Source organism: Mobula birostris, chromosome 6 (assembly GCF_030028105.1).
Source record: "Mobula birostris isolate sMobBir1 chromosome 6, sMobBir1.hap1, whole genome shotgun sequence".
Lineage (NCBI taxonomy): Eukaryota > Metazoa > Chordata > Chondrichthyes > Myliobatiformes > Myliobatidae > Mobula > Mobula birostris.
In genome coordinates, this window is record NC_092375.1 from 169916667 (window position 1) to 169942009 (window position 25343).

At 37.9% G+C, this 25343-nt stretch overlaps 1 protein-coding gene across 1 annotated transcript in view; it reads left to right on the forward strand.

Moving 5' to 3' along the window:
• LOC140199569 (neurabin-1-like) overlaps positions 1–25343 on the forward strand; it is a 73159-nt gene that overhangs the window by 30832 nt on the left and 16984 nt on the right. The window contains exons 5-13 of the mRNA XM_072261857.1: positions 882–986; positions 4945–5083; positions 6930–7055; positions 9635–9864; positions 10701–10797; positions 10887–11034; positions 20052–20099; positions 20297–20448; positions 23254–23602. Coding sequence (XP_072117958.1) covers positions 882–986; positions 4945–5083; positions 6930–7055; positions 9635–9864; positions 10701–10797; positions 10887–11034; positions 20052–20099; positions 20297–20448; positions 23254–23602 — 1394 coding nt within the window. The remainder of the gene's footprint in view (positions 1–881; positions 987–4944; positions 5084–6929; positions 7056–9634; positions 9865–10700; positions 10798–10886; positions 11035–20051; positions 20100–20296; positions 20449–23253; positions 23603–25343) is intronic.

A 25343-nucleotide genomic window follows, 5' to 3' on the forward strand; every position in this document is an offset into this window, starting at 1 on the left:
TCAAAGCTGTTTATTGCTCTCTGGTCACCCACTTGCTAAATCTGTGGTTACTTCGAGCAGGTGCACCAGTATACGTGTCCACAAAGAAGCTAGCCTGATCACGAAGGCTCTGAGTGCTTAATAATCTCGCACAAGTGGTTTGTTAACAATTGTGAGATTGGAGATGTTCAAGAACTGTTAAAAATGAATGATTTGCTTACAAAATATTTTCAAATTAAAGTTTATTTTAAAAATTATAATATCTTAAAGTGATAGAAGACACCTAAAACAAACAAATCTAAATTAACGTGGCTTAATCAGGAAAATATAATTACCTGTAAGTTGGCTATCTTCTGTGCAGTATTCCCCTCCATCAGAAAGTACGGAGTCACTGCATCTGCAGGAGGTCTAACCTGCATTGTTTGCTCAGTAGGCAGATTTCCCATTGGAACTGTCACCATTTTGTCTGAAATTTTAGATCATTTGGCTTACTATTGACCTCAAACCAGAATTTTTCTAATATCAACAAATTAAAATTAAAGAAAGTTTTCATTTATAATTCTTAATTTTCAGTGGTTGCACGTTAATTCAAAGCTGTTCTTGTCATTTCTGGTATTCCGTCATTAACAGGCATTTTAATGACAAATATATTTGTTGGTTTTCTTGTGACTCTGATTTAAGCATGATCTATTTTAAAGCAGCATTGTAATCTGTGTGTCTAAAATTTTAGAATGACTTAGAAAATAAAAGACCTTTTATTAGCTTAATTATCTGAGAAAATCGGTCTCATTTTAATGAATCAAATAATAATTTGCCTTGTTACTGTATTTTTCTGCTTGAACTTCACAAGATAAAACATATTGAATCACAGAGTTGTACTTGTGTTCTTTGTTTTATTGTAGAATCCAGGTAAATGATCAGATAGTTGAAGTGGATGGTGTCAGTTTGGTTGGGGTTACACAAATGTTTGCAGCCACTGTTCTAAAGAACACCAAAGGCTTGGTCAGGTAAGTAGTTGTAATAAGTCAAGTCATACAGATGAGTTGATGGGCTTGCTTCAGTGTTTTTATTTAAATATTTAATTTGCATCAGTTTGTTAAAATTAGAGTATGAATGCCATGAGTATTTTCATACCACGAGCACTGATCATGTTTCAATATTAACTGGACTAATTTGGCTTCTTACACTGTAAGAGGAGGTAGCACAATGATTATGTTCCTGCAGTTGTAGGACCTGGACTATTGCTGATATCAACTGAGTTCATATTCAGTACTTTAGTCTGGAACAATAAGCTGGTATCAGTGATGATAACCAAACTGTAACTGGATTTTCTAGTTTAATAGTGCCCTTAAGGGAGTCAGATTTCCTTTTCCAAACTCATTTCGCTCATAAACCGTCAGACCAAAACTAGTTCATAACTGCTTTCTTAAATTGTCCAGCAAGACGTGCAGCTATTCTATCTACAGATTTATGTATGCTGCTGATCCAGATAAATCTTCCTGGTGACCTCCAGATATTTTGAGAAATTTGATAATGATAGTGTTATTGACTGTTGTAGAAAGGTAGTCAGAACTGGTCATTGTTGAGCACTTGTGTGATCTGCATGGTACATGTATCAATTTTTCCATGCCTAAATTCACTATCAGTGAAATTGCAAATAGATACACTGATAAGTAAATGAGTAGCTGTAAGAAATGATTTCACTGATATCCTAGTACTGAATTGTTATCATGCAAAGACAACATTTGCCTTCATCCTCTTCCTAGAGATGCTGCCTGGCCTGCTGCGTTCACCAGCAACTTTGATGTGTGTTGCCTTCATCCTAGCAGTTATTTCAGACACTGGAGTCGTGGTCCCTAATTGTGATGGCTTTCCTTTTTATCCAGTGCCTCTTGATATGAGATTTTTGAATTTGGTTCATTCATTTATGTGTGGATCAATGTTGTAATAAAATCTGAAACTAAACGGACTTGGTGAAACAAGGGAGCAAAGCATAGGTCAAATAAAAACAAAAACTGTAACTACTGGTAATCTGAAAAAACAGAAAGTGCTGGAAATACTTAATGGCTCAGGCACGATCTGGCAGAGAAAAACAGATTTAAGGTTTCAAATTCATGTCCTTTAGGTAGTTCTACTGATATTGCCCTCTGCAGTTATTATCATGAAAGGAAAGTGTATGGAGAGATCATTGGGCAGAATAGAATGATAGAACATTCTCCACTTGATAGAACCAGCTGTAGTTAAAAAACTGAACACACTTAATTAGCACTTATTCCACAGCTTTCAACCTTCACCCCTATCAGCATTGTCACAGTATGTCTACAGTGTATACCATCTAGAATATGTACTACAGCAAATGGCCAGTCTTGCAGTGCAGATTCAAATTAATTTATTGTCATATATGCCAGGATGCACTGAAATTCATTGTTTACTTGAAATTCACAGATTAAACAGTATTTGTGGTAAAACTGCAATCAGTAAGAATAACCAACAATGTCTCCACCACGATTATCCTCAACACTACTGCCCCATAAGATGAAGTCCTTAGGCCCCTATTTTATTCCCTAAACACTCAAGACTACATTGGCAGATTCAGCTCTTAACTCCATTTACAAGCTCGCAGGTGATACCAGGTAGTGAGCTGAAAGTTAAATAACAATAAGTCAGAGTATAGGAAGGCGAGCCTAGTGGTATTGTGCCATGACAACAATCTTTCCCTCAATGTCAGCAGAACAGAAGAGCTGATCATTGACTTAAGGAAGGGGAGCAGTGCCTGTGCACCTGTTTACATCAGTGGTGCTGAGGTCAAGGGAATTGAGAGCTTCAGGTTCCTAGGTGTGACCTTCACCAATAGCACTATCCTGGCCCAACCACAAAGATGCCATGGCCAAGAAAGTGCAACAACACCTCTACTTTTTTTGGGAGGCTAAATAAATTTGGCATGTCCCCTTTGACCCTCACCAATTTTTATCATTGCACTGTAGAAAGTATCCTATCTGGATGCATCACGATTTGGTATGGCAATTGCTCCACATAAGACAGCAAGAAACTACAAAGAATTGTGGACCAGTTCAGCACATCATGGAAATCAGCTTCCTCTCCATAGACTCTGTACATTTCTTGCCGCCTCAGTAAAGCAGCCAACTTAATTAAAAACCCCTCCGACCCTCAACATTCTCTCTTCTCCCCCTCCCCCACTTCCATTGAGCTGAAGATACAAAGCTTGAAAAATGTACTACTGTTATAAGACTATTGGCAGTCCCCTGGTATGATAAGATGGGCTTATGACTTCAAAGGCTGCCTCTACGGTCTTCACCTTTTTGTCTACTTGTACTGCACTTTCTCTCTAACTGTAAGACTTTATTCTGCAATGTTATTGTTTTCTCTTGTACTACAATGCACTGTTGTAATGAAATGATCTATGTGGAAGATACAGAAAGCAAAGTATTCACTGCCTCGTTCCATGTGACAATAATAGACTGACTTATAAGATACAGTAACAAGTGCAGAACAGCAGAATGGTGCAGAGATAAAAATGCTTCTGAAGTAGTGCAAAAAGGAATGCAAAAAACATACAACCTCTATCACCTGAAAGCACAAGGGCAGTTGGCACAAGGCATAAATACCACCTGCAAGTTGTTCTCTTAGGCATTTGGAAACATAAGGCCTTTTCCTCATCATTGTTGTATCTAGTTGTCCTGAACCTCCATCCTTCAAAGCTCTATAAGAGTATCTTTACACTGAATTGCAATGTTTCCAGTCAGAGGCGGGCAAGAAATGCTGGTCTTGCCAGTTGCCCACATCATAAAATGAGACAGTTGTGGTGTAGTAATGCATATCATTGTGCTGTACCCCTAAGGAGTAGTATATTTAAATATATTCAACCCAGATAAGTGTGAGGTGGTACATTTTGGTAGGTCAAATATGATGGTAGAATACAGTATTAATGGTAAGACTTGGCAGTGTGGAGGATCATAGAGATCTTGGGATCTGAGTCCATAGGACACTCAAAGCTGCCGTGCAGGTTGGCTCTGTGGTTAAGAAGGCATATGATGCATTGGCCTTCATCAATCATGGAATTGAGTTTAGGAGCCAAGAGGTAATGTTGCAGCTATATACGACCCTGGTTAGACCCCACTTGGAGTACTGTGCTCAGTTCTGGTCGTCTCACTACAGGAAGGATTTGGAAACCATAGAAAGGGTGCAGAGGAGATTTACAAGGGTGTTGCCTGGATTGGGGAGCATGCCTGATGAGAATAGGTTGAGTGAACTCGGCCTTTTCTGCTTGGAGCAACAGAGGATGAGAGGTGACCTGATACAGGTGTATAAGATGATGAGAAGCATTGATCATGTGGATAGTCGGAGGCTTTTTCTCAGGGCTGAAATGGGTAGCACAAGAGAGCACAGTTTTAAGGTGCCTGGAAGCAAATACACAGGAGATGTCTGTGTTAAGTTTTTTACTCAGAGAGTGGTGAGTTCGTGTAATGGGCTGCTGGCGACAGTGGTGGAGGCAGATACATTAGGGTCTTTTAAGAGACTCCTGAACAGGTACATGGAGCTTAGAAAAATAGAGGGCTATGGGTAACCCTTGGTAATTTCTAAGGTAAGGACATGTTCGGCACAGCTTTGTGGGCTGTATATTATGCTGTAGGTTTTCTATGTTTCTGTTTGCGGAAAATATTGGAAATGCTTAGCAGAATGGTTGGCATCTGTGGAGAGGAGCATTTCGGTTTTAATGGAAGGATGTTGACCTAAGGCATTAACTCTGATGCCACAGATGCTGCCTGAACTGAAGAGCATTTCTAGAAATCTTCTGTCTTAGTTCTGGTTTCCAGCTACTGAAGCAATTTGCTTTTTGTTGAAGAGTGCATTTATGAATGTGACTTGAAAGAAAATCAAACATATGAAGTACTGTTTGTGTAAATGAAAAATAAAAGCAGAAATGTGTAAAAAAAATTTCCATAGATTTCTTATTGGACGAGAAAAACCTGGACAGCAGAGTGAGGTTGCTCGGCTTATCAGTGAAACGTTAGAACAAGAAAGATGCCAGGAGGCATTTCTTGAGCAGCACTGTAATCGGTATAGTGGAAGCGATATTGACCAGGTAAGAGGAATTACCACTTTGGCGATAAGCATGTGATAATGAATTTAGTTAAGAGATAAAGGCAAGAAAACATTTGTGTGAATGATATATAGGCCTCTTAACCATAGCCTCATTATTGTAGAGAAATAAAATGGAGCTTAACAGAAAGGTATATGGAAAGGGGATTTTAATCTGCAAAGAGTCAGGCAAGTTAGGTAAGCAGAGGAAGCCTTGGGTAGGAGTTCATAGCATTTTAAAGGTAGTTTCTCAGAACAGCATGTTTTGGAGCCAAGCAAAGAGCAGGCTATTCTGGAATTGTGCAACAAGACTGGATTCATTAATGACCTAACTGTGAAAATATCCCTTATAAATAGTTGTATTTATTTTGACACAGAGCGAAAAGGAGTCCAAGGTTCGTTTTAAATTTAAAAAGGGCAATTATGAGGTCATGAATGCAGAGCTAGTTAAAGTAAACTGTCAAATTAGGTAACTGAAATGTAGTGGAAGGCATTCAAGAGAATCTTTCAGAATACTCAGATTTCAACAAGAAAGAGATTTCAAAAGTGTACACTATTTGTGGTTAATAAAATATAATGTATCCCATTTTAACTTTTTTTGTAAAGAAAAACATGAAATTACACAATGACATGTGGCAGGTCAAAAGATTGAACAGCATGTAAATAACAGTAATGAATATCTAAAAGATCAATAAGAAAGGAAAGAATTGGAGTAGAGTAAAGCTAACCCAAAATAATGAATATAGATAACTAGAATGTCAGTAGATACTTCATAAAAAAACAAATTAACAGTATGTGTTGGTCCTAAAGAAAGTGAGTCTGGAAAATAACGGCAGATAAATTAAGTAAGTACATTGTTTCAGTCTTTATTATAAGGGAATACAGATATATATACTTTATACTTTATTGTCGCCAAACAATTAATACTAGAGCGTACAATCATCACAGCGATATTCGTGCTCCCTTGAGTACAAATCGATAGTAAATATTAAAAATTTAAATTATAAATCATAAATAGAAAAGGGAAAGTAAGGTAGTGCAAAAAAAACCGAGAGGCAGGTCCGGATATTTGGAGGGTACGGCCCAGATCTGGGTCAGGATCCGTTCAGCAGTCTTATCACAGTTGGAAAGAAGCTGTTCCCAAATCTGGCCGTATGAGTCTTCAAACTCCTGAGCCTTCTCCCGGAGGGAAGAGGGACGAAAAGTTTGTTGGCTGGGTAGGTCGTGTCCTTGATTATCCTGGCAGCACTGCTCCGACAGTGTGCGGTGTAAAGTGAGTAAAGTAAATATACAACAATAGCTGAAAATTGGGTATTGGAAGGGAGGGAGAAGATCGGGGAAAATTGCAATCACCAGGGAAGTGGGGCTCCGCAGATTGCTGGAGCTGTGGATGACAAGTCTTCATCTTGGGATATTATGGATATGAATTATCAATATGAAGTTAAAGCTGGAAGTTTTGTGCACCCAAACCAATGCTTGATCTTCAGCATGTTCAGGTGAATACAATATTATCAGTAAAAGTTATTTTTTAAAAAACTTAAATACTAGTTTACTTTATTAATTTTACATAATTCTCTTTTGGGTGCTATTTTTTCTTACTGTTATGAACTATATATTGGATTTGTTTGTTTTGCACTGTAAAAATTTCCATTTTGTTACTGGGTTCTTTGAGGTTTCACTATAGAAATGTATTTTAAAAATTAATTTAAAAATAGTTTATGATGGATGTTTAAGGTGTGTTGGGACAAAGGACAAGAATCCTTAGTGTGGAATATGATCTGATTATGAACATGAAAAGGTATTTTCTGAACCTTCTGTGCAACACATCAGTTTAATTTACTTTTTCCAAGTCTGAAGAATTTCCTGAAGATGAAGCTGTAGCTTTGGGACTAGCTGACGTTTCTAATTTATCTGCAAATGATAATCTGTGTTTACGAAGTGATTTGGATTCCCAACTTGCCCTTAAGCTAAAAGAGGTAACCTTGTTTTATTTTGTGTATAATAAATTCCGTATCTTCACAGTTAAACTGATACATCGGTTTTCCCTCAGCATGCTGCTGCTGCTGCAAATAATTCAAAGTCAAAGTTGAGTTTATTGTCACTTATTTACAGGTGTAATGAAAAATTTACTCACAGCTGCATCATCAACACAATGCATTAGAATAGGTTTATAAATCATAGTAAATGTGCATAAAGTAAAATACAGCAAGTATTTTGTGTTTTGTTTTGACAAGTCCGTATATCTGTTCAATGTGTTTTTCAAAAATTGGCATGATTAGATATGTGTATTGTCTTTGTGCTTTTAGAGATCTGATTAACGTCTTTATCTCACGTTTTCTGCCTCCCTTGTAAAGCTATATAATTGGATTTTGTGTTTCCCCACAGTTGAGAGCTGAAGTTGAATTTTGTGATCTAAACATGGACATCATATTTCATTTCTTAAGATGTATTTTTTGCCAGTTAATGAATGGAAAAGTACAGTATTTTCCTCTTACCTACTCGAGGCTCTGATTAAATATTTCAAAATGACCTGAAATTAAACTAGAGGGACAAATTTTCAGCAACTTTACAGAAAAAAAATCATCCACTCTGTTATTTGTATTAACAAAGCTGATATAGCTCAATGGTGGGTGAGGGAAAAAAAAGTAATGTTGGCAATGCTGTACACTTTGTAGCTTTTGGTAAATCTGCTTAAATTTTTGAAAATGAGAGTAAGCACTGGGAAAAGGGAAGGAAGCATATCTTTGACTTCAGCTTTCATTGCAAATATAAATGTTAGCCAGCTTCTTGTTCATTTAGGAAAGGTCATGACAGTCACTTAGACCATGTGCTTCTGAGTGAATCTGAAAGTCAAAAGAAGGGGACAAACATTCTCTTATTTTAATTGAATGTTAAAGAAAGAATATTGAATTTTAACAACAAAGGCTTTTTGTGGAAACAGATTGAGTATCAAGATGACTGAGGATGATTAAGACTGGGCTCTGGCCACAGGTTCTTGAGGGGAGATAATGGTGATATGTTGAATGAGGAAAATTGTAACTGGGCACTAGTAAAGGTTAGGAGAAATGATAGATCTGGGGATGAGGTAGTATGGTAAAGTGAGATAGGAAATGGAAAAGTCACAATGGGAATGAGTGTTGAGGGGAATTGTAAATGATTGGGAAAGATTATAAAGGCCTCCATACCAAGCCGTGATGCAGCCAGTCAGAATACATTTATAGAAATTTGCAAGTGTCTTTGGTAACATATCAAATTTCCTCAAACTCTTAATGAAATATAGCTGCTGGCATGCCTCCTTCATGATTGCATCAGTTTGGTCGGCCCAGGACAGACCCTCAGAGATGCTGATAGCGAGGAACATAAAGCTGCTCACTCTTTTCCCCACTGATCCCTCGATGAGGACTGGTCCATATTCTTTCAAATCCTCCTTACTGAAGTCCACTAGCAACTTCTTAGTATTACTGATAATGAGTATGAGGTTGTTGTTACAACACCACTTAACCAACTGATCTGTCTTACTCTTGCACTCCTCCTCATTGCCATCGAGATTTTACTAACAACAGTCTTGTCATCTGTGAATTTATGGAGTTTGAACTGTACTTAGCCACTCAGTTATGAGCGTAGAAAGTAGAGCATTGGGCAAAGTTCTTGCCTTGATTGTCAGTCAGGATGAGATCTTATCCATGTCCGGTATCCCAAGGAGGAAATAGAGGATCCAGTTGCAGAGGGAGGTACAGAGGTAAAATTAATGGAGTACAAAGATCCAGACTTGCAGGATTGGAGGGAACGCAGAGAGAGAAGGGAATGATTATTTGGACGGTTGGAAAACACAACTAGGAACTTGAAAATTTTTAAATGAAACCATAATCTAGCCATAATTTTGCCTTAAATTTAGTCGTGTTTCTTTAAATTATGCACACTAGATTTTTTATTTTTAAATATTGTTATTTACTTTGTTTGACAAAAGTACTAGTGGGGCTTTTAGTCTAAATGGTGTGTGAACATGCTTCGGATGATTGTAGGTCATTAATCGGGGGAAGGTGAGGGAATGACATTTCCACCATCACTACAAAACAAGCAGTACTGCATTTGAAGAATGAGAGAAAGTGAGGCCCAAAAATGTGCAAACAATATGAAAAACATTAGTTGTTAGTAGCCTGCATATGTGAAGTAGAGATACAATTTCATGAAAGCCTATTATCTGAGTCCATTGTTGAAAGGATACTAGCATTATCCTGGTCACATGTGGAAATTCTCAGCTCAGCTTAAAATAAAATCAAAATTACCTGGAAGAGACAGATACTCATGGAAGAAAATGCTATCATTATTGATTGTTCAAGTTCTTCAGAGATAAAAAAAAAAGTGACATAGGATTCAAAATTTTTCTAACTTGTATATCTACTCCCAAATTCATTTTATGCACACAGTACAGCAAAGATCTGAGTTGTGTGGATTTTTCAATTAGTTAGTTAGGAATGAAAAAATTATGTGCTTGTGTAGATTGTTCTAGTGTGCTTCATTTCCATTTGCTGAGATTGTCCTTCATTTCCACTAGCTGAAAATCGCTGAAGCAGAGAAGACTGAGTGGGAAAATGCAAAGAAAAAGCTTCAGCAAAGTGTTGAAGAGAACAAGGAGAAATATGAAAAGGTGGAAAAATATTGGTTAGAGGCACAAAACCTTTGCAAATCACTGAACGAGCAATTGAAAGAGACCCAGTCTCAGTATGATGCATTAGAGAAGAAATATAACAAGGCCAAGAAACTGATAAAGGAATATCAACAGAAGTAAGCGTTTCATTCACTCGAACAATGAAGTAGCAAAGCTTGTAAACTTTATTAATAAACTAATTGTGGAACTTTTATGCCAGGTTTATTGCATTGTATTTCAATCTTTCTTTGCAACTACCTCCAACACTCCAGACCACCACCACACACACCTCTTTAACCTCTGGTAATTCCATTCTCTAATTTGATATAAGTTCTGATTGAGTAAACGTGCTGATCGCTAACTACCAGTTCTACGTTGAACTGCTAGTAACAGCAATATGCAGATCAGTACATTCCAGACATCTACATCTCTGCAGTGAAGCACAAAGTTGGAAATGTGCTGCATGTTAAACACACAAGCATATGACCTCATGCTTCACTCCAGGACATATTGAATTCAATACCTTTCCATAGTTTGCTGATTAGACAGCTGACTACACTGAATTTCTGGCTTCCACAGCCTTGCATCCAGCACAGCCCCATCAAGCAATGTCTATGGGAACTTTTTAATTGGAGACTGAAAAGGCTTTGACAGTTTACTAAACCAAATCACAGAGCTGGTGGAAAAATATATGATTAACATGTTTTAAAGGTTTGGATGAAGTAATTGGTTAGGCACATGTACAAGGATCATAATTAAAATCCTTTGAGGAACACGATCATTGAGCCATAAAGTATTTGGCTATTGATTAATAATGTGGAATGTAAGTTAGATATTGTGGGTTTTCAATTAAATTTTCTTTACTCCTGCCAGTTCAGTGATTATTTTGTGCTTGGAGTAACTAAAACTATTGTATTTCTTTGCAATAGTTATATGAATTTTCTACAAAACCTCAATTTTCTTTCTCTTTTAGAGAGATTGAATTTATTAGAAAGGAAGAGGATCACAGGAAAATTCTGGAAGATCAAGAAAAGGAACATGCAAAAGAGCTGAAGGATTTGCATGAGAAGGTTAGAGTACAATTAAAATAGTTACTCTTTGTGAACAAAGCACTTTAGTTTATGGAAGGAAATGCTAAATTCGCTTTTGTATCCTTCAGATTCAAGAGCTAGAAAATGAACTGCATTCTACTCAACAGACATCTACCTTGCTCAGCTGCAATGAACTGGACAAAGTAAAACCAGTGTTCGAAAATCGAGAACAACTTGAAGAAATTTGCACTGAAGAAAATGATGTGATAAACCTAAGTAAGTCAAAAACATGAAAAGTTAAAAGTACCTTTTTGATGTTGTCCTGATTTCTGAGTAGCACATTGTGATTAAATTGTATAAATGAAACTTTATATGTGACAAATTTTATGCTATATTGGAGAAATTCACCTTGATTTTTTTATGGTGCAAGTTCAGTTCATGAAAATATATCACAAGGCCTTAATTTGCTGCACTCTACAAACTATAAAGTTTGAAAATGTAGTTCATTGATGTGTGTGAACTTGGATTGAAAGATGCCTTGGTGTGCGCATAGACCCTTATTTTGTGCAATCATTATCCCCAAAAGTAATGTGGAATGTTTGTAAAGAACTCCAACAAAAGGAAAGATTTACTTAGTTTGATGTTTTAAGGCTCTTCTTTGTCTAAACACTAGGTCACATTGGCTATGATATTGTTCATCAATATTTTGCAGTCTCTTCCAACTTAAATAATAATTTGATTTTTCATTTTCTTCCAAAATAGATTTTGTGACATTTCATATAGTATACAGTGTGTATAAAAAGTATTCTCCTCCCCCCCCCCCTTAGAAATTTCCATGTTTTATTATTTTACAACATTGAATGACAGTGGATTTTATTTGGCTTTTTTGACACTGATCAACAGAAAAAGACTCATGTCAAAGTGAAAACAGATCTCTACAAAGTGATCTAAGTTAATTATAATTAAACAAAATCCTAAAGATTTTCAAACGTTCCAGCACATCATCTTTCTTAACATCAACGTGTTCTAACATAATCAGACTATTTTGCCCAACGAGCAAAAATGGCTACTCCGCCATTTCATCATGGCTGATCCATTTCTCTTTCAGCCTCAGTCTCGAGCCTTCTCCCCGTAACCCTTCATGTCCTGGCTCATCAAGAATCTATCAACCTCTGCCTTAAATATACACAATGACTTGGCCTCCAAAGCCGCCTGTGGCAAAGAATTCCACAGATTCACTACTCGCAGGCTAAAGAAATTCCTTCTCATCTCCATTCTTAAAAAAAATGCCTTTCTCTTCTCTCCGGACCCCCCCCACCATAGAAAATGTTGGCCCAATTCTCATCCTACCTCCCACATAATAATAGCAGATACTGCAATACACCTGGACACCTACTTCAGAATCAGAATGAGGTTTATTATCACCAGCATGTGTCGTGAAATTTGCTTGACCAGAAGACCCCAACATCAGTCACACCTGTCAATAGCCATGCTCTCCTAACATTTGGTCAAGGTCCCTCTGACTGGTGAATACTGAAGTAAAGTATTCATTAGGGATCTGCCCTAACTCCTTCGGCTCCAGACACTTGTTTCCTCTTCTGTCCCTACCCAACACTCAAATGTGTAAAACATTGTGGGGTTTTCCTTAAACCTACACATCAAGGCCTTCTCATGTTTTCTTCTCGCTCTGCTAAATCCATTCTTAAATTCTTCCTGACTACCTTGCAACTCTCTAGAGCTCTAGCTGATCCTTGCTTCCTAAGCTTTGAGTAGCCTTCTTGATTAGATGTTCTGCACTCTCCTGAACTATGGTTCCTTCACCCTACTATCCTTTTTCTGCCTCAATGGGACAAACCTATCCAAAATCCCATGCATGTGCTCCCCTAAAGAGCCTCCACTTTTCTGTTGTGCATGTCCCTGAGTACATCTAATTTACACTCCCAAGTTCCTGCCAATCTGCATCATAATTCCTCCTCCCTCAATTAAATACTTTCCCATACCATCTGCTCCTATCCATATCCAAGGCAATGGTGCAGGTCAGAGAGTTGTGGTCTCTATCTCCAAAATTCTCACACACCTAGAGATCTGTCACCTGATAGGGTTCAGTTTTTATTTATTGAGATACAGCGTGGAGTAGGTTCTTCCAGCCCTTCGAGTGGCACATTCGAGCAATCCTCTGATTTAATTCTAGCCTTATCAAAGGATAATTTATAATGACCGATAAACCTACCAACCAATATGTCTTTGGACTGTGGGAGGAAACTAGAACACCCAGAGAAAACCCACAAGGTCATAGGGAAAACGTAAAAACTCCTTAACAGGCAGCGACGAGAATTGAACCCGTTTGCTGGTACTGTAAACTACTATGCTACTGTGCCTAGTCTAGTACCAGATCTAGTATAGCCTCTTCTCAAGGCCTGTCTACATATCATGTCAGAAATCCTTCATGGACACACCCAACAATATCCTCCCAGTCTGAACCTTTTGCACCAAAGAGGTGCCAGTCAATATTAGGGAATTAGAAACTTCTCATGACTTGGCATGTTGGAAGTTCCAATTCCTAAATGCCTTGATTTTACTGTTGATCAATTCCTGATTTTTGATCATTTTAATAACATTATCCTTGTTCTTACAGTGGAGAAGCCAAGAATCTGTTTACAGCGAGATGATAATTATGGTTGGCATTTGACATTCCTGATGGTGTGGGCATTTCAAGCCTTCTGTTGTTCAGATTCAATAGCTTGTTTGTGCAGCAGTGTCAAAGAACAAACTATTTTCTGTCTTTGAGAACTTCACTGTTTACTTGCAGCTGCTGTTCTGGGGGTCGGATGATGGAGATGAAACTGAATGGGGTAGTGATCAGTGACACTTATGGAATGGCTGATCCAGATGTACTTGCTATATCTTCCTCAGTTCTTATGCTTGGATTAACAATCTTGCCAAGAGGTCTTGTGTTTATCCCCTCTTGAAACGAGGTGTTGGTGATGGAAAAAAATGTGTTTAAAATGGATGCTACTGCAGTTTGTTCTCTCCTCCTCCTGGTCTCGACATCTTTTTCTTAGAGAACTCAATTTCTTACTAGAGAATTATAGACTTAAAGAGCACGGAGAGACCAATCCAACTTGCTAATGCCACTTCTTTGGTAGATCTTTAAAACTGTCCTACTTCGTCATTCTTTGTGATTGATGCTGATTGTCTCATATGTCCCAACTTAAATTATCTTGTTCTGTCACAAAATTTGTCACTTTTTGAAATGGTGGCAAATAAGAGGGTAGTTAGGGAAGGGGTAGGACCATACAGGGACAAAAGGAATTGGGCAAGGTCGTTCATGTGCACCACATACAGTGCTTTGTAAAGATATTCAGCTCCCGGCCCTTTGTTCACATGAGTAAGTATTACTACCTGGGAATTACAACTGATTTTGATCAATTTTACTGAGAATATTTATTTGTGAGTCACATGCTACTTTTTTCATGGTAGAACCCAGAAAGCAGGGGAAATTGTAAAGCATGAAAAACTAAAATGTCAGCAGTTCAAACTTATTCATTTCCATTTGCTCAGTACTTAGTTGAACCACCTCTCGTAGCTTTTACAGCTAGTAGTCTTTTTTGATAAGTCTCTTTTAGCTTTGTACAACGTGGTGGAGCAAGGTTTGCCCACTCCTCCTTGAAAAATTGCTCAAGCTGTGCCAGGTTAGTTGGGGAGCAGCAATGAACAGCAGTCCAGGTGTTCGATTAGGTTAAGGTCAGGACTTTGACTGGGCATCAGTTTTCTTCATTTGAAGCCCCTCCGTGGTTGCTTTGGCAGAGTGCTTTGAGTCTTGTTGAAAGACAAACTTCAAAGTTCAACGTAAATTTATTGTCAAAGTACATATCTGTCGCCATATACAACCCTGAAATTCATTTTCCTGTGGGCATACTCGAAAAATCCAATAACCATAATAAAATCAGTGAAAGATTCATCAACTTGGGCATCCAACCAGTGTGCAGAAGACAACAAATTGTGCAAATGTGAAAAGAAAGAAATAATAATTAATAAATAAGTGATAAATGTTGAGAACATGAGATGAAGAGTCCTTGAACGTGAGTCCATATGTTGTGGGCGAGTGAAGTTATTCCCTTTGGTTCGAGAGCCTAATGGCTGGGGGGAGGGGTAATAACTATCATTGAACCTGATGGTGTGAGTCCTGAGACTCCTGTACCACCTTCCTGATTGCAGCAGAGAGAAGAGAACATGTCCTGGGAGGTGGGAGACCCTGATGATGGGTGCTCATTTCTTGTGACAGTGTTTTGTGTAGTGGTACTCAATGGTGATGGACATTCAAGGGCGTTGGAGTTTCCATACCAGGCTGTGATTCAGCTACTTGATATACATCTGTAGAAGTTTGTCAAAGTTTTGGCTATCATGTGGTATCTTCACAAACTCCTAGGGAAGTAGAAGTGCTGCCGTGCTTTCTTCATAATTGCACTTAGGTGCTGACTTTCTCCCCAGTTTATGCTTTCTGGTTGAGGCAAGCAGATTTTTATCCAAGATCTTTCTGTATTCAGCAACATTCATCTTCCCATCAATCCTGACTAGATTTCCAGTCCCTGCTGCTGAAGAGCATTCCCAGAGCATGATGCTACTTCCACCATACTTTACAGTAAGGGCGATGTTACCTGGCTAATCTGCATTATTAGATTTACACCTTACGTACTGCTTAGTGTTGGGGCCAAAAAGTTCCATTTTAGTCTCATCCAACCACAAGCTTTTATGGGTAAGGATATGTCTTTTTTTCAGCCAGGGCTTCTTCCTTGCCACTCTTCCATAAATACCCTTTTCGTGCAATGTCGTAGAGATTGTGGAGCCATGAACTTCATCTTCATTTGCAGCCACTGACTTCTGCAGCTCACCCAGAGTGACTGTTGGCTTCACAATCCCCTCTCTTACAAATGCCAGTTTTCTTCAACAACTACGTTTATAGGGGCGACCTGACCTAGGCAGTGCTGCTGTGGTATTGTCTCCATTTTTTCACAATAGACTGCATCGAGCTCCGAGGTACGTAAGTTCAGTGCCTTTGAGATGGTCCTGTACTCTTCGCCAGATTTGTGTTTCTCTATTATAATTTCCCTAACTTGTCTTAGAAACATAGAAAACATACAGCACAATACATGCCCTTCGGCCCACAAAGCTGTGCCAAACATGTCCCTACCTTAGGCTTTACCCATAGCCCTCTATTTTTCTAAGTTCCATGTAGCCATTTAGGAGTCTCTTAAAAGACCCTGTTGTTAACCACTGCCACCGCCAGCAGCCTATTCCACGCACTTGAATGATCTTTTGTCTTCATTTTGGTTTGGTCTGTTGAAAATCTACCATACCTTCAGAGAGAGGGAGTATTTATTCTTATGAATTCATTGAAAATAGGTGATCCTCCAATTTTCTACATCAGCAAATTGTATGAGTTGGTAAGGTAATTATTTCACCTGAGGAAAGTTAGCATAGTAATTACAAAGTGGATGAATACTTTTTCAACATCATAATTTTTAGTTTTTAACTTTGAGTAAATTGTTGACAGGTTTTGGGATTTTTCTTTTGATTTGACATGATGCACGATGTTTTATAGATTAGCTCAAAAATAATACTTAATATATTTTAAATTTAGAAAATGGGACAGTAAAATGTGAAACTAGTTGTGAGGGCTGAATACTTTTTCAAGGCACTCCAAGTATTCATCAAAGAGAAGGATGCACAGCGAGGTTAAAGAGGGGTATGTTAATATTCTAGGGCATGTTGATATCCAAAAGGAGATTGTGTTGGGTCTCTTGAAGCTGATAGGATCTATTTCAGGTTATTGAGGGAGACATGAGAAGAGATTGCTGGCACTTTGATCATGGTCTTTGTATTTCTTTAGCCACAAGCAGGCCCCTGAGGGCTGAACAATAGCCAATATTGTTCCATTGTTTAAGAATAGTAATAGGAGTAATCCAGCAAATTATAGGCTGGTGAGTTTTATAGCAGTGGTGGAGCAATTATTGGACAAGATTCTTTAAGATAGGATTTACCCACATCTGGAAAAGCATGGTATTAAAGATAGTAACATAGCTTTGTGTAGGGGAGATAATATTTTATGAATCTGTATGAGCTTTTTTAGAAAGTGACGAAGGTGATTGAATGTTATCTACGTGTAAAATATTTCACAAGGTTCCCTCATTGTAGGCTGATCTCCTGGTTTAAGGTAGCACTACCAAAGACTTGCAACAGCTTACCAGTAGTTCGAAAGCAAAGAAATTTGATTGAAACCATTATTAATAACATTTTTAAAGTAAATTATTGTGAACTATCACTGGAAGCAATGAAGAAGCAAGCGAAGGCAAAGTGAATTTGCAGGATGTGCCCAGCTGGTGCACTGTAAAATCAACGCGCTTGGAGTTGGGGTGCTGGTTGGAGTGGACAATTCAGAGAGGAGCAGATGAGACAGAGGAGTTCGGATTACTGTCCAACTAAGCTGGGTACGAGGATGGATTGCTCTAAATGCCAAGCCAAATTGGAGAGGTCAAGAATGGCTTCTTTGGCAGCAAAATCCAGATCCAAAGCAAATTGATGGATGGCTTGTTCAAGGCCCAGAGTGATTTGCTGCAGTGAGGCCTGAGTCCTAATGCGAGGTGCAATCTGCGGTTCGGACAAACTTGCCAGCCCAGAAAGTCGGGAAAGGCAGGGAGTCGGGTGAGGTTGGATCATTCTGGGCACCGAGCCGATTTGGAGAGGTTGAGAACGGCTCCTTCAGCAGTGAAACCTGGGCCCAGATTCGCTGGCAGCGGGGCCCAGATCCTGGTATGAGTTTTGGAAACTTAAATGCTGGCCCTGATAGTCTGGGGCCTCCTCCCTCCGTGATGCTAAGGCTTTTGGACAGCTCCCGGCTGCTGTGCTTTGTCTGCAAACTTTACGGCAATTTGCCCCACTAATATGATGAACTGAATACTGAGGGTTTGGGACAACTCCGAACTGCTCTGGGGACTTGGATCTTACGACTCAATTTGGTTCGGAATGCTGTTGTTGTTGCTCACTTCTATTGTCTATATGATTGGTTTTTTTTCTCTTTCTCTGGGCGGGGGAGGTGTTGGGGCTTAATTTTTTAATTGGGTTCTTTAAGGTTCCTTGCTTTGCAACTGCAAATCTTAAGGTTGTATAATTTATATATTCTTAGATAATAAATGCACTTTTGAAACTTTGATCCAAAAGATAAAGGTACAGGCAATCCAATGTCTTACTGCGTCCCACTTGATCTGTGACCAGGTCTGTTTTGCAGAGATCAGTACTAAGACCTATGCTGTCTGTGATGTATATAAATGATTCGAATAGAAGATGAAGGTAGGCTAATTAGTAACTTTGTAGGTGACATGAAAATTGGTGAATTTGTGAAAACTGTGGAAGGCTATCTAATGATACTGCAGCATATCAGTCAGTTGGAAATATGGGCAGAGAAATAGCAGATGGAGTTTATTCCAGACAAATGAGAGGTGTTACTCTTTGGGAGGTCACAAGTAAGTAGAAAGTTACAGTAAATGGAGCATTGACGTATAAAGGAGTCCTGAGGTACAAGTCCATAGCTCCCAGAAAGCAGCAGCGGATGGAATGGAAGAGAAGGTGTACAGCATACTTGTCTTCATTGGTTGGGGTGTTGAGTGAAGGTAGGAAAACCTTATTAATCTGTATGAAAAGTGTGGACCATTGTGTGCAGTTATGAAGGAAGGATATGGAGGCTTTGGAGAGGATGCATCGGGATATTGCCTGAGTTTAGAGAGTATTAGCTGTAAGGGGCACACTTGGCTTTGGAAGGTGAAGGGGAGCCTGATAGAAGTATATAAAGTTATGAGAGATAGAGGTAGGGTAGATAGTCAAAGTCTTCTAGGATGGAAAAGTAAAATACCAGAGGGCAATAGCTTTAAAATGAGAGGGAGAAAGTTTAAAGGAATGTTGGAGACAATTTTTTTACACAGTGTTAGTAGCCTGAAACACATTGCAGAGGGAGGAGATAGAAGCAGATATGATAGTAGCAGTTAAGAGGCATTTAGGTGGACATAAGACAGGCAGGAAATGAAGAATACAGATCACGGGCAAGCAGATAAGGTTGGTTTAATTTGGCGTAGACATCATGGGCCAAAGGTCTGCTCGTGTGCTGTACTGTTCTATATAATTGCCCAGATAGGAATGAGTATTAAGTGATGGCCTGCACAGCAAAGTCAGATACCTGTGGTAGAATATAAATAAAAACACTTTGCATTCATGACTAAAGCTGCAATTATTTCACTAATTGGCAAAGTGAAAATTTTTACAAGGCAAAAGTTAAGCACCACTGACTGGTGAATGTGATTAAGTAGGTGCTGTATTCTAACTAAAGATTTCCCATCACAATGCAAAGGTCATTGCTGTTGCTTCAGTTTGGCTACTTGCTGACACAACCTATGTGAGGATACTTGTGCAAGGCAACAATATCCTTGTGTTTGACATTGTTGTAAATATTCTTTTATCTTAGTCAGGTGGTTCTGGGTTCAAGTCCCTCTCCATAGACTGGAGAACAGAAGTCTGGACTGACACAGTATTGCCTTTCAAGTGAAGTTTAAAATTAATGCCTTTCTTCTCAGAATATTTTTAAAAATTACCAGAGTTATTTCAAATAAAATGGTGAAATTGTCACTGATTCCCTGAGTAATATTCATCTTTCACTCATCTTCATTCAAAGGTCTTTATCATATTGCTATTTGTAGGACCTTACTCTATTTTCTACATTACCATTAATAGTATATTTCAAGCATATGTTATTAGTTGTGAAGCACATTGAAATGTCACAAAAGTTGCTCGAGTAAAAATGTGATTTTTTTTCCTTCTGTCTTGCTGTAGAATTCATTTGGTGGAACTATTGCATTTCAACAGTTGAGTCCAATTTACTGTGGTAGTGGAAAAAGGAAGTGGATAATCCAAGTTATAAAAATTCCTTTTGTAATAAGTATGGGTGCCTAAGATTTCTGTTTCTTTTCTTTTTTGTTCTTTTACAGAGTTTGTTTTTGGACCATCTCCGATGGTGAAAGAATGTGTAGAAAGATAAATAAATTTATTTTTCTCAAAATGTTGGATTTTTTTCAGTAAAAGGAAGAGAGCATTTTTTTAAACTTTTGACTTCAAATTTGTATTGGCATCTTTGCAGATCTAACACTTTGGACAAATGGACAATGATCTCCAGCAATAAGATATTCCTAACTGAACAGTAGAATTTTTATAAATGTCTTCATTAAAATACATTTCCTCTATTTTTATAGCTCCAAAACCTGAGGAGTGTGAATATAGCAGCACTTCAAAGATTTGTGGTAAGTTGGTATACGGAGACATTTTAAATGAGTTTGACAGAAATATTATGAATTATAGTAACAATAGCAATTGTGAGGGACTTCTAAAATTGATTATATTTATGTCTGATGACAAAAGTTTCCTTCTATGTCCTATCAAAAGAATAGGTACTTGACTGAATTCAAAATTTATACTTTTCTCTATTTTAACATTTCAGAATTTGACGAGGCTGTTCCAAAAACCAAGCGATTAGATACAAGTTCACACAAAGCAAGAGCACAGCTTGCCTTGAAAGTTAAAAGGCAGCCTCCTTCTAGATTAAAACTAAAGGAATATCTTGGAGCTGGTGATGAGAATGAAATAATACAGGTAAAGGCAATATAATTTTATCGTTTGATTAATTTTCTAAGCCACTTTTCTGAGTCCTATTCACTTTCCCATCACAGTTGTTTCTGTTTTCGAACTAGTTTACAAACAGTTCTCAGGATTAGAACCCCGTCATACAATTGAGGAGTTATATAGTTTTGCTTTAGGAAATGCAATGGCTTCTGCTTTTGCAAAACCCTTAGCAAAGTATATCATGGCCCAGTATGGTTTTGTGCCAAGAATTTTCTCACTAATTTTCAAGTAGATAATACTTATCAGTGTACTCTGCTATGTGGGATTAGACATAGTCTTAAGTATAGATTCAGGACTCTGCTTTCTTCCTTCCTAATATGACGCTGTTGAGCCATAACATAGATTTTAATGTCCACTTTGTAAAGGAGTATCCAAAACTGACTAATTAGCACAAGCCTTGACACTTTTATGGTTTCTTCCCAAATTTCATTACTTGTATGTCTTCAATCGTCTGCATTCTTATTTCATCTTCTTCACCATAAATATTAATCCTTCAGTAACTCTCCCATTGCATACTTACATTCATTTATTCTTCAACGATTTAGCAAAACTACACCACAAACAATGCTTCTTCCAGCATTTCAGTAGGGCCTGGCCAAGCTGTGTAAATCTGTGCCATCATTTTTTTAAGATTTTGTATTCAAATCAGAATCATATATACACAAAGAACAAAAGAAAATCCCAAATTGAGGTTCTCGCTGTGGTGTATCACTTTCCACATTCCTCTGTTGTGATCAACTTCCTTTATCCTAACCGTGTATTTCCACACAAGCTACCTAAGCTTCTAACTTGAATAAAAACAGAAAATGCTCAGGGTAGTGAGTGAGCTGGGAAGAGCCTTTGGAGGTGGAAGAAGAATTACTATTTCATCAGCATTTAATCAGAACATGCTATCTATGTTATCTTTTTATAACAACAAAATATTTAATCAAGGCTATATAAAAATCTTATGAAAACTGCAGTTAATTGTGTCAAGAGGAACAGGTGTTATTTGTGTGTAAATGGGCTGAGTGCTCATGCTAGTTCTGGAGCAAGGAAATGACGAGACCGAGTTCTCGTGTTGCTGCATTTTATATGACTTTCAGCTGATAGAAATAAACAAAAAATCGCAGTGGGGTTATTAGCTCAAAATTCTCAAACAATATGAAAAACATATTGAAGTATAACAAACAACTGGTTCAAATATATTTTCTCTAATATGTCTTCTAATTACAGTAAGTGATTGCTTAAAAATTGCCTTGGATAAAATGCTAAGAAAAATGGTGTATCCTAAACTTTCTGAAAAATATTTGGAACTTATTATTAGGATATTTCTATATATGAAAACTTATTCGGTTATTAAAAATAACGGTCTTTAAAAGCTAAAATATCTAAGTAGTGAATTGCTGAAAATTTGTGTTATTATTTTGTACACTGGGGATTAATTTATTTGTGTGCACATCGTATTGAACCTCTAAGTTTTGAAACCCAGAATTTATCCACTTTTTCCTTGGTTAAGGTGATGCACTTTTTCCTCTTGATCACTATGGTTCCAACAATCATGTAGTTCTTCCTGCACTTCCAGCAGCTTTCTAGCAAGAGAACAATTGAACAAGCAAGCTTATGTAACAAGGCATAAGAAAATCTGGCTCATTGGGAGTTTCCATGAAATTTTCTCAAGCACTTTTGTAATGTCATACTTTGAGATTTATATGGAATCTCAATGACACATCTATCATTGTAAACTTTGTGCAGAACTGTTAAAATTTTTCTATGACATTTTCAAAAAAAAATTATACACTGTCCACACAGAACTTTCATGTTATTCCTATTACACCAGTGCTCCTACAGTCTTGAAACTTTTACTATGTGAATTTCATGTGTAATCAAAAAAACATAAAAGCTTTTCATTTTGTATTCAGCTGTCCATCAGCTCTTCTTGATAATGGATTTGTGAAGCTTCAATGAATCATATTTTGGATCACATGTTTGTCATTTCTAATACTATCCAACATACAAAATTGTGTTAAAACTCTAATATAAGCTTTACAGTATGAAGTGTTTCCTTTCATCATTAAGTGATTGTTAGATGTGACCAAGTATATTAGTACTGATCAATAATTTCTCTCAATGCTATTTCACAAACATTTTGTTTTTGAAGTTTATTTTGAATGTTGATATTCTCAACTTAATAAAGATATTGGTATCTTGTTACTTGCTAGTGAAGCCAGTGAAAGCAGGTAAAATTTTACACTTTGATTGCTGTAGGTCAACATCTTATCACTGAAGATTCTATCATGTCCCCAATTTAAAGGCGCTTTGAGGTTATTAATGTTAACAGAGGATCCATTTATTAAATTGAAACTTTCAGAGCTAGAAGTTACAAACATTATATTAATATTTCCTATTCACCTCCTGCGTGCCTCAATCAGAGCTCATTTATAGTCTTGGATAGAAGCAACTGTTAATTTTTGGGCCCCATATTTTAAAAATGTGCTTGATCTCTGTTTTATAAAGAAACAGTTATAAAGAGAAACTGATTTGAAAGCCATCTTTTAAATTATTTTCATGGTCAAATACATGAAACGTCTTTTATTTTTCAATATTTTTATTAATTACTTGCATAGACGAATACAAAATAAAAACTTGTCAATATGATATGTCTTTTTTTTCTTACTTGAATAAGCCAGCTTATGCAGAGAGACATAACTTTCTTCCATATTTGATTGATTTGCCAAATGTTATGTATACGCTGCCCATGTTAACAACTTGACATTCTTTCTCCCTAATTTTCAGAATAATGAGGAGGAAGAGAATAATGAAGAATTTCTGCAAGCGGAAGCATCATGCATTCAAAGTAGCTTGAGTTCAGTACAAGCTATTGAAAATACATCTGTTCCTTTGCCTGAGACATCTACGAAAGATGAGGGGGTAGAAGAAAAGTCTGATGTGGCAAGCACAATCAGTTTGCATGATCAAAGTCCTTCTGCATCACCATGTTCCTCGCCAGTTCATAAGACAACCGAGAGTAGCACTAGCTCAAAGCAGTCTCTTACCAAAGTATCAGCACCATCCAGTTCTCCTTCATCATTTCTTACAAAGATAAGGAAAAGAGAAATAAAAGGAAAAAGGAAAGAGAACGATGGTAAACATAGTTTAATTACTATATATCTGAATTATTCATATCAAAGCTTTATTAACAGGTCTATGAGTGTCTTCAGTAACTCTGAGTGAATAGTAAAAACAGGAGGTGTTTGAAATTGCATTCAATGGAGTTAATGCTTCAGGTACGTGATCTTTAAACAGGAAGGTCTGATAAAAGGTCATTGGCCTGAAATATTAACCCTGTTTTTCTCTTCATATATATTTAGAGAAACGGCAAATCTGAATGTGGTGTTGTGCAAAGAGTCAGATTTGCTGAGGGAGCTAAAGATAAAGGAACCCTTCAGAGGCAAGTGTTCATAATATAATAGAATTCACGCTGCAGTTTGAGAGGGAGAAAGTAAGATTGGATGTGTTGATGACTAGTGGTGTTCTGCAAGGGTCGTTATTGAGTCTGCTTCTTTTCACCTTCTATATTAATTATCTGAATTGCAGAATTGATGGTTTTGTGGCCAAATTTGCAGATGACTCAAAGATGCTTGGAAGGACAGATGGTGTTGAGGAAGCAGGATGTCTGCAGAAGGACTTGAACAGATTAGAAGAATGGGCAAAGAAGTGGCAGGTAGAATACAGTGTAGGGAAGTGTATGGTCATGAACTTACTTTGGCAAAAGGAATAAAGGCTTAGATTATTTCCTAAATGGGAGTAAATTCAGAAATCAAGGGTGCAAAGGGACTTGGAAGTCATCGTGCAGGATTCTCTAAAGGTTCACTTGTGAGTTAAGTCTGTAATAAGGAAGGGAAATTTGATTCAGTTCAATTCGGGAGGTCTAGAATATAAAAACAAGGATGTAATGCTGAGGCTTTATAAGGCATTGGTCGGATCACATTTGGAGTATTGTGAGCCGTTTTTGACTCCATACTTAAGAAAGAATGTGCTGGCATTAAAGAGGGTCTGGAGAAAGTTTATAAGAATGCTCCCAAGTCTGAAAAGTTTGATAGCTTTGGGCCTGTACTTACTGGAGTTTAGAAGACTGAGGAGGATCTCATTGAAACCTACCGAATATTGAAAGAACTAGATAGAGTGGATGTGGAGAGAATGTTTTAGATAGTGGGAGAGTCTAGGACCAGAGAACATAGCATCCGAATAGAAGGATGTCCATTTAGAACAGAGATGAGGAGGATTTTCTTTAGCCAGCAGGTGGTAAATCTGTGGAAACAAAATACTCTGCAGATGCTGGGGTCAAAGCAACACTCAGAACACGCTGGAGGAACTCAGCAGGTCGGGCAGCATCCGTGGAAACGATCAGTCAACGTTTTGGGCCGGAACCCTTCATCGAGACTGAAGAGGGAAGGGACAGAGACCCTATAAAGAAGGTGGAGAGAGGGTGGGAAGGAGAAGGCTGGTAGGTTCCATGTGAAAAACCAGTAAGAGGAAAGATAAAGGGGTGGGGGAGGCGTTAGACAGGAAAGGTGAAGAAGGAATAGGGGAAAGCACAATGAGTAGTAGAAGGAGGTGGAACCATGACGGAGGTAGTAGGCAGCTATGGGAGGGGGTAGAGTGAAACTGGGATAGGGGAAGGGAGGGTGAGGGAATTACCGGAAGTTGGAGAATTCAGTGTTCATACCAAGGGCCTGGAGACTACCCAGACGGTATATGAGGTGTTGCTGCTCCAACCTGAGTTTAGCCTCATCCTGGCAGTAGAGGAGGCCATGTATGGACATATCCGAATGGGAATGTGAAGCAGAGTTGAAGTGGGTGGCAACCAGGAGATCCTGTCTGTT